The 16,356-nt window shown below is 41.5% G+C and overlaps 1 protein-coding gene across 3 annotated transcripts in view; it reads right to left on the reverse strand.

The window, feature by feature from the left end:
* Positions 1-16,356, reverse strand: part of ascc3 (activating signal cointegrator 1 complex subunit 3) — a 245,403-nt gene that overhangs the window by 166,667 nt on the left and 62,380 nt on the right. For all 3 annotated transcript variants that reach the window (XM_023266526.3, XM_035946542.2, XM_055013994.1), the window contains exon 9: positions 3,003-3,206. In XM_023266526.3, coding sequence (XP_023122294.2) covers positions 3,003-3,206 — 204 coding nt within the window. The remainder of the gene's footprint in view (positions 1-3,002; positions 3,207-16,356) is intronic.

The raw sequence follows: 16,356 nt of genomic DNA on the forward strand, positions 1-16,356 counted from the left end.
ACAACCTCTAAAGACATTAAAGGTGAACTCCAAGGTCAAGGTACATCAGTTTCAGATCGCACCATCCGTCGTTGTTTGAGCCAAAGTGGACTTCATGGGAGACGACCAAGGAGGACACCATTGTTGAAAACAAATCCTAAAAAATCCAGACTGGAATTTGCCAAACTGCATGTTGACAAGCCACAAAGCTTCTGGGAGAATGTCCTATGGACAGACGAGACAAAACTGGAACTTTTTGACACATCAGCTCTATGTTCACAGACGCAAAAATGAAGCTTATCAAGAAAAGAACACTGTCCCTACTGTGGAACATGGAGGAGGTTCTGTTATGTTCTGGGGCTGCTTTGCTGCATCTGGTACAGGGTGTCTGGAATCTGTGCAGGTACAATGAGATCTCATGACTGTCAAGGTATTCTAGAGAGAATTATGCTGCCCAGTCTCAGAAAGCTTGGTCTCAGTCGCAGGTCATGGGTCTTGCAACAGGATAATGATGCAAAACACACAACTAAAAACAGCCAAGAATGTTTTTTTTTTAATTTATTATTATTTATTATTACTTTTGTCAGATTCAAATTATTTCTGTGACCATTGTGGGTTTTTCTTTCATTAACTGAGGGGTACCAACAATTTTGTCCACGTGTATATATATATTTATATATAAACATAAACAAACACATACGGAATTATGTAGTGAACAAAAAAGTGTGAAATAAGTCAAAATATATTTTAGATTCTTTCAAATAGCCACCCTTTGCTTTGATTACTGCTTAGCACACTCTTGGCATTCTCTCGATGAGCTTCATGAGGTAGTCACCTGAAATGGTTTTCCAACAGCCTTGAAGGAGTTCCAGAGATGCTGAACACTTGTTGGCCCTGTTGCCTTCACTTTGCAGTCCATCTCATCCCAAACCATCTGGACCGGGTTTAGGTCATGTCATGATCCCCGTTCCGACCCCTGTTCTTCTCCCTCTTGTTCTTCTGTTTCTCCTGTTTCCCTCTCCTCTTCCCTTCCATCATCTTCACTCATTTTCTCTTCCTCTGCTCCTCGGCACCTTCCCCCTCTTGCCACGCTCCTGGCTGCTGGTGATCAGTGCTGATGGAAAGCAGCCGCTGCACCAACACACCTGCATCAGATCACCAGCAGTAAAAAAGCTAAGCTCTGGACTCCGCTCAGAGCCAGATCATAGCGTCAGTCACCCCAGGGGTTCCCGTCCGTCTTTTCATTCCTCCGTCTGTTTGACTGTCGGTCTGTTGTAGGTGCATCCGCAGTTTTTTTGGATTCTGCCTGCCACCACGGTGGAGCCACAACTGCTGGCCCTCCCCTCCGGAGCTCAGCCCTCACAAGCGGACTCCACCTCGTCGCTCATGGTGGCCACCCTTTGCTTGCTTCAGCCTTTCCCCAGACGTGCATCGCTGATCCACTTGCCGATCAGAACTGGCCTTGCCCGCCAACAGCTCTGCTCCAGCCCCGGATTTCTCGAACCTGTCTGCCCCCTTGCTCCTTCAGTTTCAGTCCCCTCTGTTTTGTGATTACGATGTTGTCAGTTTAGTTTCGTTATTCACCGCAGGTTAATTTAGTTATTACAAACAAAATGTTTGTGTAGTTTTACGGTATCCCTAAATGTAAAACCAAAATAACATTAAAACTATTAAAACTTCACCTGTTTGATGATTTTGGCTGACAATAGACAACAGACCAAAGCACAGATTTCCACTGGTCTAATGTTCATTCCTTGTGTTTCTTGGCCCAAACAAATCTCTTCTGCTTGTTGCTTTTCCTTAGTATTGGTTTCTTAGCATTTGACCATAAAGGCCTGATTAGTGCGGTCCCATACTAGAATTCTGTGTGCCATTTGTCTGGGCTCTAATCTGAGGTGTTGTTAACTTGTGATTTCTGCGGCTGGTGACTCGGATGAACTTATCCTCAGCAGCAGAGGTGACTCTTGGTCTTCCTTTCCTGTGGCGGTCCTCATGTGAGCCAGTTTTGTCGTAGCGCTTGATAATAATAATAATGATGGATTAGATTTATATAGCGCTTTTCAAGGCACTCAAAGCGCTTTACAATGAATCCATTGTTCATTCACTCACACATTCTCACTCTGGTGGTGGTAAACTACATTTGTAGCCACAGCTGCCACAGTGACCACCGTAAACATTCATATACATTCATACACCAGTGTGAGTAGCAGCACTGGAGGCCAGGTGGGTAAAGTGTCTTGCCCAAGGACACAACAGCACATGACTAGGACAGAGCGGGAATCGAACCGCCAACCCTTCTATCATTGGACGACCTGCTCTACCACCTCAGCCACAGCCGCCCCGAGTTTTTGATGGTTTTTGCAACTGCAGTTGGGGATATATTCAAAGTTTTTGCAATTTTCTGGACTGACTGACCTTCAGTTCTTTAAGCAATAATGGACTGCCGTTTCTCTTTACGTAACTGATTGGCTATTTCCATAATATGGATTCTAACAGTTGTCAAATAGGGCTGTCAACTGTGTACCAGCCTGACTTCTGCACAACACAACTGATGGTCCCAACCCCATAAAGAAGGCAAGAAATTCCACAAATCAACCTTGACAAGGCACACCTGTGAAGTGAAAACCATTTCAGGTGACTACGTCATGAAGCTCATTGAGAGAATGCTGCACAAGTCAGCACAACAGACAAACCCTCTTGGAGTAATCTTAATCAAGTATATTCAGCTGACTTGATTTAAAACTAACCGAAAGCTCCCAGTGAAGTACTGAATGAAATCTGAGAGAATGGTGTATATCTCTGAATTGGGTGTGTTCATTTCAGCCGGGCATATTCAGCGATACCATAGTTGGGTACCAATGAAATTTTTTTTTTACAAATTGTAGAGATTACAGAGAAATCAGAAAGGTAATTTTGCTTGCAGATGTGGATATTATACTCAGTCCAGCTAAAAGGGCAGAAATAAGTGGCCCCTATATTTTGAAAACCTATTTTGTATGTTTGTGTGTGTGTAAGCATCAGACCTTGAATTCATCTTTTTTGATGACACCTCCAGGATGCAGATGCTGGCGGATCTCATGAAGGACGGTCAGCATGGCGATGTTGGTTTTGCCAGCACCAGTTGGAGCGCAGATCAGAAGATTTTCGTTCGTGTTGTAGGCCGTCTGAAACACCATGGACTGGATCCTGTTCAGACGCTTCATCCCCTTGAACACCAGCTGCCCAATCTGAGCAAGTAAAGTGAGGAGAAAAAAGGATGAATGAATGGTTACCACATTGATAATGCAATAATCTAAAAAAAATGTGTCGTAGCAACTGTGTAAACTGAAATAAGTAATGCCATTTGTATGGAAGTAGGCCTGTTTATGGTGCCTATTTAATCAAAAAAGGAAAACACAGCACAGAATATTTTATTCCTTCCAAAAATGACTACATTCCCAAATGCAAATAGAACCCAGAAAAATGTTTGCTTTTCACACTTGGCATGGAAACTGCTACTACAGTCAGTTACACAAGTAACAGATGTATGAAACCTGCTTGTTTGTTTGGAGAAGGTCAGCAGAATTCATTTGAATAATAGCAAACAGACCTATAGAAACAAAGTTTGGGGAAAAAGGCTGATTTTAACCATAGACTGTATGAAAGGATCAATGACATGAAAGCTAATCCCAGGAGTAAAGCTAAAATACCTCTTGGTCACTGCTGTACAGATTGCTTGCAAAAGAGATCACTTGGGGAAAATGGGAGGATCTATTGTTGTCATATTTTGTCTTCAGATTTGTATAGCGACAAGAAGCAGAGATGAGTCTTCCATCTTTATGTGTGATGCAGTCTATGATTTGTACACATTAGATGAATTTTGCTGGATAAATCTCCCACATTGACATTATATAGACTCCACTCCAGAAGTATTGGAATTAGTGCTGGGCGATATGACGATACATATCGTGAGAACGATAGAAAAGTGTCTATCGTGCCATTTCTCTTCTATTGTTTCTATTGTTTCTAACCTAATTTTATCAATTATTACAGCAAATATATCCTTAAATAGCCTGCGACGACTGTATTAGTGTTTTCTTGTCACTATGCATACTGTAAGTTTATATAAGTGAAAATAAAGAAAAAAAAAAGATTTTTCGCAAAGAAACTCCGTCTTGTGGTTTTTGCGACATGACGCTGCTTTACGTTCTTTAATTCTCACGCAGGTTTGCGACATGCTTAATGTACTTAACTCAAGAGTGCTGAACGATGGACGCGCAACAGGTAGGGCTGTCCCGAATAGCAGTTTGTGGGCTCTGGTTATTCGGGCCCTATTAATGATGAATATTCGGTCCGCTCCGTAACGTCCGGGGTGGGGGGCGGGTGACGGACGGACGGACGGACGACCCGAATATTCGGTTCGGTCCGTGAGGTCAGAGGCGGTGAGATCCACCATCGAGACCGGATATTCGGGTCCAGCCCTAGCAACAGGTTGAAGTTTCATGGAGAAAAGTAAGCAATGAAATTTTTGTCAAAATTTTCAGAGAATAACTGAAAACATACTTTATTGTGGTATACCGTGATATATATCGTTATAGTGATATAAAATAATCCATATCGTGATATTTGATTTTTTCCATATCGCCCAGCACTAATTGGAATAGTGAGGCCAATTCCTTTATTTTTGCTGTTGACTGAAAACATTTGTGTTTGACATCAAATGATGAATATGAGACAAGAGATGAACATTTCAGCATTTGTTTCCAGGTATCTACATCTGGATCCCATACACAACTTAGAAGATAGCATTATTTATAACTGAACACCAAATTTTTAAGTGAGCAAAAGTATTGGAACAGATCAATTTAAAATAGATTAAAGTGAAAAACACTTAATATGTAGCTACAAGGCATTTGCTTGCAATAAGTGCATCAAGCCTGTGACCCACTGACATCAGCAAACGTTTGTATTCTTATTTTGTGATGCTTTTCCAGGAATTCTTTGCTGCCTCTTTCATATTTTTTGAGGCTCATCTCTGTACTTTTTGGCAAATTCCAACCTGGCCTTCTTGTTCTTCTTGCTAATAAGTGGTTTGCATCTTCTGGTGTAGCCTCTGTACTTTTGTTCATGAAGTCTTCTGCAAACAGTAGATTGTGATACCTTCACTCCTGCCCTCTTGAGGTTGATACTGATGTCACTAACAGTTGTTTTAGGGTCTTTCTTTACAGCTCTCACAATGTTTCTGTAGTCATTTGCTGCTGGTTTCCTTGGTCTACCTGTTTGACGCATGTTACTTAGTACAGCAACGGTTTCTTTCTTTTTCAGAACATTCCAGATGGTTGTACTGGCTATGGCCAATGTTTGTGCAATGGCTGTGATTGATTTCCCATCTTTCAGCTTCACAATTGCTTGTTTTTTTATCCATAGACAGCTCTCTGGTTTTCATGTTGTCTACACCTCTAACTATAGATGCTGTCTGCACAGGCAAAACCCAAATCTGAAACTGAACATAGACATTGAGCGCTATTTGTTGTTTGAATAATCAATGTAATAGGACACACCATGGCAACAAAACACACCTGTCAGTCATATGTTTCAATACTTTTGCTCACGTGAAAAAATGTGTGGGTTCAAACATAAGGTGCTATCTTCTAAGTTGTGTATCAGATCCAGATGTAAATATCTGGAAATAAAAGCTGAAATGTTGATTTCTTGTCTCATATTCATGGCTTGATGTCAAACCCAAATGTTTTCAGTTGACAGCAAAAATAAAGGAATTGGCCTCACTGTTCCAATACTCTTGGAGGGGAGTGTACCTACAAATATATCACTGATTATGTGTTCAGTGAAAAAACAATACTGTGTAGTTTCTCACATACAGTAAAAGAGAAAAAAAGAAAAATAAACAATGTACATGCATATTGTTATGCAACTGACCATTTTAAATCTTCTGTAGCTTTTTCCATGAATAAATAAGATTTCTGGCAAATGAAAATTGCTTGTCTATTGTCAGCCAAAATCATCAAACAGGTGAAGTTGTTCTAGTTTTTATACATTATTTGGATTTTGCATTTAGGGATTCCGTAAAATGACACAAAAATTTAGTTTGTAATAACTATATTACTCTTTTGAATGAAATAAATGATACAAATATTTTTTATTGTATCATTAAGTCTTATTAATTTCATGACATGATTATAATAATAATAATGATAATAAGAATGATTCTTCTATCATTTTGTATTCATTCAAATAAAATTTGCTGCTGAGGTTTTGAAACTCAGCTGGAACTGAGGAGTGATGTCAAGATTTGGGGGTACACCAAAATCCAGAATGAGTGTCAATGTTGATTGGCAGAGTCAGCTCAGTATTGGTTGTCAAGTTGCCCTTAGCAACTAGAACTGGGCCAACACCAACCATTTAGTTCAGTTTCCCCCAATGGTGACTGCATTATCTGTGGCAAATACACACTGCAGAATATTCTAGCGAGTGTGCTGACATGAAATATCATGTCATATATGAAAGGTAATCAGTTACCATATATCAGACTGAGCCTCACTGTGAGAGGTGACTGCAGAGAAAGTAGAGCATAAAAAGGCGTGAGGGAGAAGAAACGTGTGTGGTGGAATCAGCTGTCACTCAAGCTGCCCCCCGTCTGCTTTCACAATGGCAACAGAGTGTGGGTGATGGTCCTCAATCTCACACTGCCTCTGATAAACAGAGAAATGGCCACAGTGAAGGACAGTTGGTGCCACATGCAGGCACACACACACACACACACACTAACACAGAAACATGCAGGACACTATATGCACACACAGGAAAGTGAAAACATGCAGCTGCTGCTCAGCTGAATCACTTCCTTCTGGAACAGAATGTGTACAGTCAAGAAACATATTAAAAGATTATATTATATTCAAACTATCTTTAAGTGATGTCATGGTTAAGAATGCAGAAACATTAGCTTTGAGCATAATAATGTACCAAAAACTATAGAAACAGTTCTAAAATGCAAATCAGCAGGTAATTACAACACATGATCAACCAGTGTCCCTTCAAGTAATTAAATACAAAAAACAAGTGACCAAACAGATAATTTGTTGAGGGATGACATTTTGGCATTGAATCTTTGGATGAATTTTTGTATTTTAGATTCCTGTCATTATTTTATCTTCCAAATTCTCAAGAATAGTAATCGCGAATACAAGCATTGTGGATACACAGCTTTAAATCTGCTATAATCTTTTAGGTGCTGCATAGATACAAGTGAGTGCAAGTATGTTGTCATTCATGTTACAACACAATAGAAAGTATGAAAATTGTGCGCACAATGGAATGAGGTTCAACAATGACATGAGCAACTAGCTTTAAGCTTTATTTATATTTGTAGAAATTTGGGGGAAAATACTGATGTATTTAACTATGACAGTTCCAGCCTTCTTGACACCATTTCCTCCACTTTTCCCAAGAAAACTAATGGAAACGGATATTTTAAATACACCTTCATATTGCACTCCTGCTTTTTTCTTTCCACTGTTAACTGTTAAAGGTCTTCACCACACATTTTTTTTTGGGGGGGGAAGGAAGTACAGGAATCATATCTAGTGTCAAGAAGGTTGAAATTCTGATAGTTTGATGATGTTTAATTAAGATTGACCACAGTTAACTGAGCTCTAGAAAAATAATGGAACCACTACCAAGAATACAGTCAGATGTGTTCTAGAAGCTGTTTCTATTTTTTTCCCGTTTTCACCATCATTTTATTTGCCCTCTCCTTCTTCTGTGTCCCGCTTCTGTCTCACTAAGGCTGATTCAGGATGCCTTAAGCTTAGACAGCAATATTACTTATTCAAGGATTCATTAGGAGTATGTCATCACTTTCCTCTTCCCCTCGTTTCACTTCAACACTCATAGAAAGAAATAATTAAAGAGTGCATGTCAGGCAAGGATGTGCAGGGTGCTGTTCGGATGTTGGCCCCGCAGCCCAGTAGGGAGGAAGAGGTTATTAATGCATCAAAGACCAACATTATTAGAGTTTACTTAAGCTGGAAGGAGTGGAGGAAGGGTGTGATTTCAGCTTGGTGCTGCATAGCCCTACAGAGCTATAGATGAACAGCTTCGCTCATTTATGGAAATATTGATTGGATAGTTTGACTGTTTTTTGTCATATGAAGACTGCTGACAACCAGCAAAGCCTACTACCAAAAAATAAAAAGAAAAAATTTAAAAGAAAAAACTTTTTTTCTAAAAGAAAATGGCGAAGAAGCTGATTACAAAGTCCTACGAGCTTAAGACGCATGGATGCAGCGACCCCTCCAGGAGACAGCGACAGTGACAGTTTAGAGTGTCTTGCCTGTTCCACACATTCATTCTGCAAAATTTACAGCTGAGAGACTTTGCTGAACATCAGGGCAATGGTTGTTGCTAAAAATTGAGACTCCTGGCTGTGATTTGGACACACAACACCAGCACAGAATACTATCGGAGACTACGCCAGCACTTAACCGACAGAGAATGAAGCCCAAGCAGTCTGAACATAAACAAAAGAGGGAGAAGAGAGCTGGGATCCATGCTAAGCTAAAGCTAACCCCTCCAGACCAGCAGTACCATTGTTTCTACTCTCCAATGTCCACTCCCTCGACAACAAGCTGGACGAGCTACGTTTGCTGAAAGAAACCCACAGAGAGTGGAAAGACTGCTGTGTGTTTGCTTTCACAGAAACATCGCTCCATGACAACATCCCAGATGTGGCCATACAGCTGGAGGGGATGATATCATTCCAGGTGGACAGTGAGCCTGCTAGCTGCTAAGACCTTCACTGCATGTAGCAACCAAAAACCTTGGATGACTACAGAGGTGCGCTCGCTGCTGACAGCCCGAGATGCAGCCTTCAGGGCAGGAGACTGGACTGCTCTTCGCTCAGCTCGATCTGCGTTCTCAAAAGGGATCAAGGCTGCGAAACACAGCTATACAGAGAAAATCCAAATATTCGGTCCGCTCTGTAATATTGGGGTGGGGGGGGGTATTCGGATCTCAAAATTAATATCCGGATACCACCGTCGGGACCCAATATTTGGATATTCGGATATTCAGGTCCAGCCCTACAGAATACGTCACTTCTGTGTATCAGTGCACACCTCCTTCAGAATAAAAGCATGGCTCGAAACACAATGAGTAAAGGCGTTTAAATTTCATGTTGCTTAACACAAGTCTCAGCAACCCCGTCAATCCATTGTAACATTTGCTATTTGGGTGAAAAAATCTTTAAAATCGCAGGTAGGATATGAAGTAGTACTTTGTGTGGAATACTTGATATGATCCTGAAAGTTCAGCCTCCGGCTCTGTAGACAAACTTATCAAAATGAAAGTGGAATACTCCTTGAAAAAATCTTTTAAATTCTAAGAATATTTTGAGTAAAATCATCCTTTAAAATTGGAAGTTCTATTTAAACCATAAATTGTGCGCTACAGTGATCATGCTATTGTGGTAACTTACAAAAAAAATGCTCGAAATGTGCGACCGGAAATGTGCAGCCTTCTCCGTGAAGCCCTCGGCTCTGCAGACATACCCTTCTTCAATTCTGAGCAATTTTGGCCAGCCTCCCAAGAGTTCCACCAATCAAAGCAGTCCCCAGCGCAAACGTAATGCATGTACGTCACCGAATTCACTTCCTTGTTTTTGGTTTGAAGATGCAGATATGTCCCATTTTAATGTCTCTAATTTACCAACAAAAATTACTGCTGAAGTCTGTGCAAAACAATTCCCTGATATTCTTCACCAAAGCGGAGGTAAACTGTTTTACACCCGTGCAATATTGTGGTGGAATACCATTTTTTTTTTTTTTTAAAAATCATGAATAGATAAACATTTTCTACCACGACACATATTAGGAGAATGGCTGAAAAGAGTGGACCAGAGACCAGACAAATCACCGTGATGGAAACCGTTGCATCCAAATCTGTTGGAGCACTGAAAGAATGAAGGTAAGTTAGATTCATTTATGTGATGATCGGCATATGTGAACCACTCCTGTTAACAACATTACTCAAAAATGGACCAAGGGATTTGGATGAAATTTTCAGGGAAGGCCAGAAAAGACACAAGGACCAAGTGATTCGATTTTGGCAGTGATGCGGCTTAAAGTCTGAATCCACGGATTTGTTAAGGATTTTCCATTGAGATAGTGGCCACGGTAACCATGGCAACACGTCAACGCTACCTCAGTGGCCTGCTGACGATCACATCATTGTGATCCTATTACAAATTCACCACTGTGGAGCAAGGCACTGAACATTGTCAGGAACCTCTCACACCCTCTGCATAAAGTCTTTGGAACTGCTGCCATCAGGCAAATGTTTTCGGAGCATCAAAGTCAGAACCACCAGACCGATCGACATCTTCGTTCCACAAGCTGTCAGAACACTAAACTGCGATCTGGTTTTTGGATCCTGGAGAAACGCTCTTTTATCTTGCTATGATGACAATAAAGCTTGATTTGATTTGATTCAACAAAAAGCAACTGGATTTCTCTTTAAGGTTCTTGAAGACATTTCAACTCTCATCCAAGAGGCTGCTTCAATTCTAACTGACTGCTGGGGAGATCTAAGATGTATACAGTCACTCCAGCTCACATGGCTAATAGCCTATTAATGACCCAGGACTCAGTAATAGTACAATCATTGTGAAACCAGGTGGTGCAAAAGTGCTAAATGTTGTGGAGCTACCAGCACTGTACTGTACAACTAATCACAGTTACAGTGGCTGTCCTCCTACACTGACACCATGAGCTAGCTTGGAAAAAAAGGCAGGCAAGTGCTTCATAGTTGTCGCAGGGGCTATCAATAAAAACGTTTTGACTGACTGAGACTGTAAAGAACCTGCAGAATGCCATTACGTGATGACAGTTTCATGAGTGCCAAAGCTGCTAAGGATATGTCCTTTAATGTTGATATAAAGCAGGTCTTTATAACAGCCTTCTTTCAGCTGCACAACAATGTCAAAATCAGCAATATCCTGTCATGTAATGATGGTGAAAAACTAGTCCATTCATTTGTAAATTCTTCACCGGATTAGTGTAATTCTGTATTATCAAGCTGTCCCAGTAACTCTCTGAAAGCATCCAGTTGATCAACAATGCTGCAGCCAAATTCTGCCAGGAACCAGTAAGAGAGATTATATTTTGCCCATATTACCTTCTTGTCATTGGCTCCCTATAAAACCCAGAATAGAAATTAAAACCCTTCTCCTCACATACAAAGCTCTTAATGATCAATTGTATCTTAAAGGCCTTATTGTATCACATTATCCTAACAAAGCACTTCACTCTTGTACTGCAGGCTTAACTGTGGTTTCAAGACTTTCCAGAAGTAGAGTGGAAGGCAGAGTCTTCAGCTATGAGACTCTTCTCCTGTGGAACCTGCTCTCGATTTACATTCAGGAGGCAGACACGCTCTCAACTTCTAAGGTTGGCCTTCAAACTGTCTTATATGATAACACGTATATTTAGGGCTGCAAGTTAATTTAACAATGCTGTGTGACACTTGTGCACCAAACAAAGAGGATGTGCACTCAATGAAAGACCTAGGATCCCTGACCCATCACTATACACACCAGTGAGCAGTGATTCCTAGCACATCTCTGGGGGTCATCAGGTGGAAACCTCCCTTCAACGGTGTTTCAGCTATTTAGTCCCACAACACCTCCAGGAGGCTAGGCGGTGAACTCTGGCATCCAAGATTCACTCCCCCTAGTGCCAGTTCACACCATTCCTACACAATCCAAACAGCACTGCCACATTCAACTGGCCCAGGCCCGTTTAAGAGATGCTCCAGGTAGTGACTAGTGCTGATGCTACCATTTAGCTTGTGCAAGCTAACTGCTCATTGCTAATGCTACCAATCCAAACAGCATTGCCATGTTCAACTGACCTAGGCCCGTTTAGGAGATGCTTCAGGTAGTGACTAGTGCTGAATCTACCATTGAATCATCCCTTATTTATAGGCTTTGAATATCATGATGCACTGAACTCCTCTACTCAACTTTCTTTCACCACTATGTGCCATCATGGCATTTCACTAACTTTGTGTCTTCTCTCTCTCGAAGTTTCTCTTTTTGTACACTCTGCAGGTTACTCTGGCTCTGGAGCTATAAATCCTTCAACTCAAAAATGATTTGAGTATTTCTTTCTCCATCAATTATGACATGCCTTCTTTTCCATTTTTTCATTACTCCAGGGGGATATATAACATTAACAAAAGGGCAGGGAAGGAAATGTTGGGAATGAATTAACAACAATAGCAACATAACATTTTGCAACTTGCATACTATGAATGGCTGGAACATGGCATATACATATTTTAAAAAATGCAAAAATTACTAGGAAAAGCCGCAATTTATCAATCAATCAATCAATCTTTATTGGTCATTGCACACTTTCATATACAATAAAATTTCATTTGAGCTGCCCTGCCAATGACAGCTCCGGTTGCTGCGCAGTGCTGCGCGCACCTTTCTTGAAGAAAAAAAGAAAAAAGGACATGTTGGGATCTGGGTAGGGATAGCAGAGGGTAAATGAAAAAAAAGGCTCATTGTACCAAATGAAACCTCCAATGTTGGGAAATTCAATTTGAGAAAGAACCTAAAAAAACAAACCCGCAACAGACAAAGCATGACATAAGACAAGGATAGTTGGGATAAGGATGTGGGGTGGTGGAGGGAGGAGCACCACACAGTTAGTCGGTTCCTGTGCAGCAGCGCACGGATACCTGACCCCTGTGCATAGCGAGGGAAGCTTGTGGAGGTGGGGGGGAGGGGAGTATGGACATGTGTGTACGAATGTTTAGCTCAGTCCTCAGTTCAATGAGTCCGAATGTTTGTGTATGCGTGTAGCCCACCTTCTTCCATCTCAGACCTCCGGTGTCTCAGTTCGCGAGGGTAGGAGCGCAATAACACAGCAGGTTGCTATGGAGACATCCTCGGTTGGCCCGGTCCAAAAGTCAACAGGTGTCCTTGGGAAGGTGGCGGGGGTGTAGGAGAGCTATCTCTTGGCCATGAAACTTCCAGAGGAGTTTGTTATTGTTCCAGGGGCACCAGAATGTAATCAGTTTTCTTCATGTTTAGGCGGGAGAGGAGTAATTTCACCTTTCCCCTACTGCTCTCAACAATTTTAGACCCCAGCTGTAGTGATTCTCACCCTGATGGCTTCCAATCTGCGACTCAAATCAACAGTCACACCAAGCAAATTGTTCATCTTACGATTGAGTTCGTCATACCGAGCATCGGCAGCCGTGATCCGATCGTTTGCGTAGACCAGCAGTGTTTGGACATCATTTGTATCTGCGGTCTTCGTGATTTTCCAGAAGCTCAGGCCAGTGAACAAGCCAATTATCAGCAGGCCTGTCATCATAAATCCGAATATATAAACATCTTCCACATCCTCCACGGATAGGGGTGCCAGGCACATGATCCCCTTCCACTTCCCCCAGGCGTCGATCACGTAACCAGAGGCGAAACTCCCATCCGGGCAGGTAGGCTCCCCTAGGCCTGTGCTCTTTGTGGCGACAATCGTGTCAATTGCATTGAGAGACCAGTTAATCAATTCCATGATCGGTGTTTCGAAGGTCCAGTGCCAAGTGATCATTTCAAGTCAGACAGATGAGACGAGAGGAAAATGCAGCAAGCAGAAAACATGAGGGTGTGGGGAGGAACAGAGATAGATACGGAGCGAAGTGCGACCGCCTCCTACGAGAGCTGAGTTTTTTAAAAAAACAACAACAAAAAAACCTCATCACTAAAAACAGAACAGAGTACAAGGAACTCCAATTTATAGTAGTATGCATGAAAATCATATGGCACATGCTTCAATCTGCCCAGTAACAGGCCATATTCAAAAACTGAATGGCTGTGCACAAAAAACACTAGTGAAGAAGGGCACCAAGCTTCCTATGACTCCTCTGAAGGAGGTACAAGCTTTAGTGGCTAAGATAAACTACGAGAAAAACTATCTATACAACAACTGCTGGCCAGGTTTTTCACTAGTCAAAGCTCTATGGGGAAGCAGGCAGAGAAAGGCGCTGTTTAAAAAAAGCTTGTTAGATCTTGACTAGAGTTTTCCAGGAGGCATGTGAGAAACTGATGTCAAGTGGAAGAAAGTTGTTTGATCTGATGAGACCAAAAGTGAACTTTTTAGCCATCAGACATTGCACATCATCATAAACACATCATCCCCACTGTGAAGCATGGTGGTTGCAGCATCATGATGTGAAGGCGCTTCTCATTAGTTAGACCCTGCAAGGCTTGGCAGTGAAGAAGGTAAAATGAGTGCAGCAAGGTGAAAGATAATGTTCTGGAGTGACAGAGTCAGAGTCCAGAATTCAATCAATTGAGAACTTGGGGGTGGACATTAAAAGGGCCGTTAGCTCATGGATCATGTGTGACCTGACAGAGCTTGAGCATTTTCGCAAACTGACCTTTTAAGTCCTTTTCATGTTCTTATCATTATTTATTTGTTATCTTATTTCTACTCTTTTAACTTTTCACCTTTTTACTTATCTTACATCAGGCCTTTTATTCTATTTTATATGTTAAAGTTTTAGTTTTTTTAACTCCAGTGTTTCCTCAGGGGGGTCCTCCAAACTGGGGGCTGTATCCGGTCTGCTGCTGGGGGTGCTGGGGGGGGGATACTTTTTATACGCATTGTATAAAGACTGGTGATAAGCAAATTTAATAGTCTGCCCTTTAAGATTATGGTTATTTGTGTTATGCTAATTTTTAGGGCTGGACCTGAATATCCAAACATTCGGTCATTGTGGTGGTATTCGAATATTAATTTTGAGACCCGAATATTTGAACACCCCCTGGGACCTCCATAAACTCAGTCCCACCTCCTCTCACTCCTTCTCTGTTCTCTGTTGTCTTGGTGGTCTATGATAACATGCTGCTGTTACAAATTAATTTCCTATTAAGGATCAATAAAGTATATATTCTATTCTAAACACTGACAGATGCTTACAAAATTCCATATGTACCCAGTAGGTAAAAAGTTAGATTAAATCCCTGGCTGTGTGTTTATTTGTGACAAATATCTGTATCAGCCATAACTGGCCAAAATCTTCCAAGATACAGTAAATCTTAATACAACACGGACACCTCTGTTTCTAACTCTACTCCATACATGACTAAACAAATACAGCACAGTTCGGTATGTTACTGAAGTACATTCTCTGTGTAATGACTGCAGAGGTTGTGCTTGTTTTCTGTAGAGGAGTAGAGGAATGGTGATCCAGTCTCCTGCTATCTGCCCAATTATTTCCCCCACAGCTAAGTCCACTTATAATCTCCTACATATAAATATTCATTCTTGAATTACGGACCACTGAGCTTCTCCCAGTTTTATAAGGCTTCTGCACTCTCATTCTTATGTCTATTTTGTGACCGAAGAGTCACAACAATCACTTGAGCAGCTGACCCTCAATTTGATTTATCGACTTTGCTTGTTTGTAGCAAAAAGCCAGAGTCCTCACACTTCTTAAACATGCTAATTAATGCAAATGCATGCCTTCACCAGTATTCACCTTGAGGTAAAGCATCCATCCATCCATCCATTATCTATACACATCCTCACTAGGGTCGCGGGGGGGCTGGAGCCTATCCCAGCTGACTCGGGCGAAGGCAGGGGACACCCTGGACAGGTCGCCAGTCTGTCACAGGGCCACATACAAAGACAAACAAGCACTCTCACATTCACACCTACGGGCAATTTAGAATAATCAATTAACCTCAGCATATTTTTGGACTGTGGGAGGAAGCCGGAGTACCCGGAGAGAACCCACGCATGCACTGGGAGAACATGCAAACTCCATGCAGAAAGATCCCGGGAAAGCCGGGACGCGAACCAGGGACCTTCTTGCTGCAAGGCGAAAGTGCTAACCACTACGCCAATGTGCAGCCCGAGGTAAAGCATATATGTTATAAATAGAAATCTGTCATCCTTTAATAATCTTTGGAAATCTTCAGTGCTTTTGTCATTCTGTCTTTAAAACCTCACTGGCTTCATTGTTATGTTAATGTATGCACACACATCTCCCAATTGGAGATCCAGCTGTGCCTGCCAAAACATGCCTCGAGGGTGTGATGTCAGTGTTGTGGAGAGGTAGTTACTGTACTGCAATAGGCATTATGCAGCTGTTAACAGATAGGACCAAACCTGTTTTACTGCAATTTTCCTCTTTAGGGATTCCAGTACCCAGAGAAACTTGTTGTAAAAACTGCACTTTGTCCAGCCCATTTTTCTCATGCAAATAGAACTAAATATTCCAATTAAAAAAAAAATAAAAAATCTCCCATTAACACACTGCGATGGAAAGACCCTAGGATATATTGCCCTAGGATATACTGGC

The sequence above is a fragment of the Amphiprion ocellaris genome, chromosome 9 (genome assembly GCF_022539595.1).
Source record: "Amphiprion ocellaris isolate individual 3 ecotype Okinawa chromosome 9, ASM2253959v1, whole genome shotgun sequence".
Taxonomy (NCBI): domain Eukaryota; kingdom Metazoa; phylum Chordata; class Actinopteri; family Pomacentridae; genus Amphiprion; species Amphiprion ocellaris.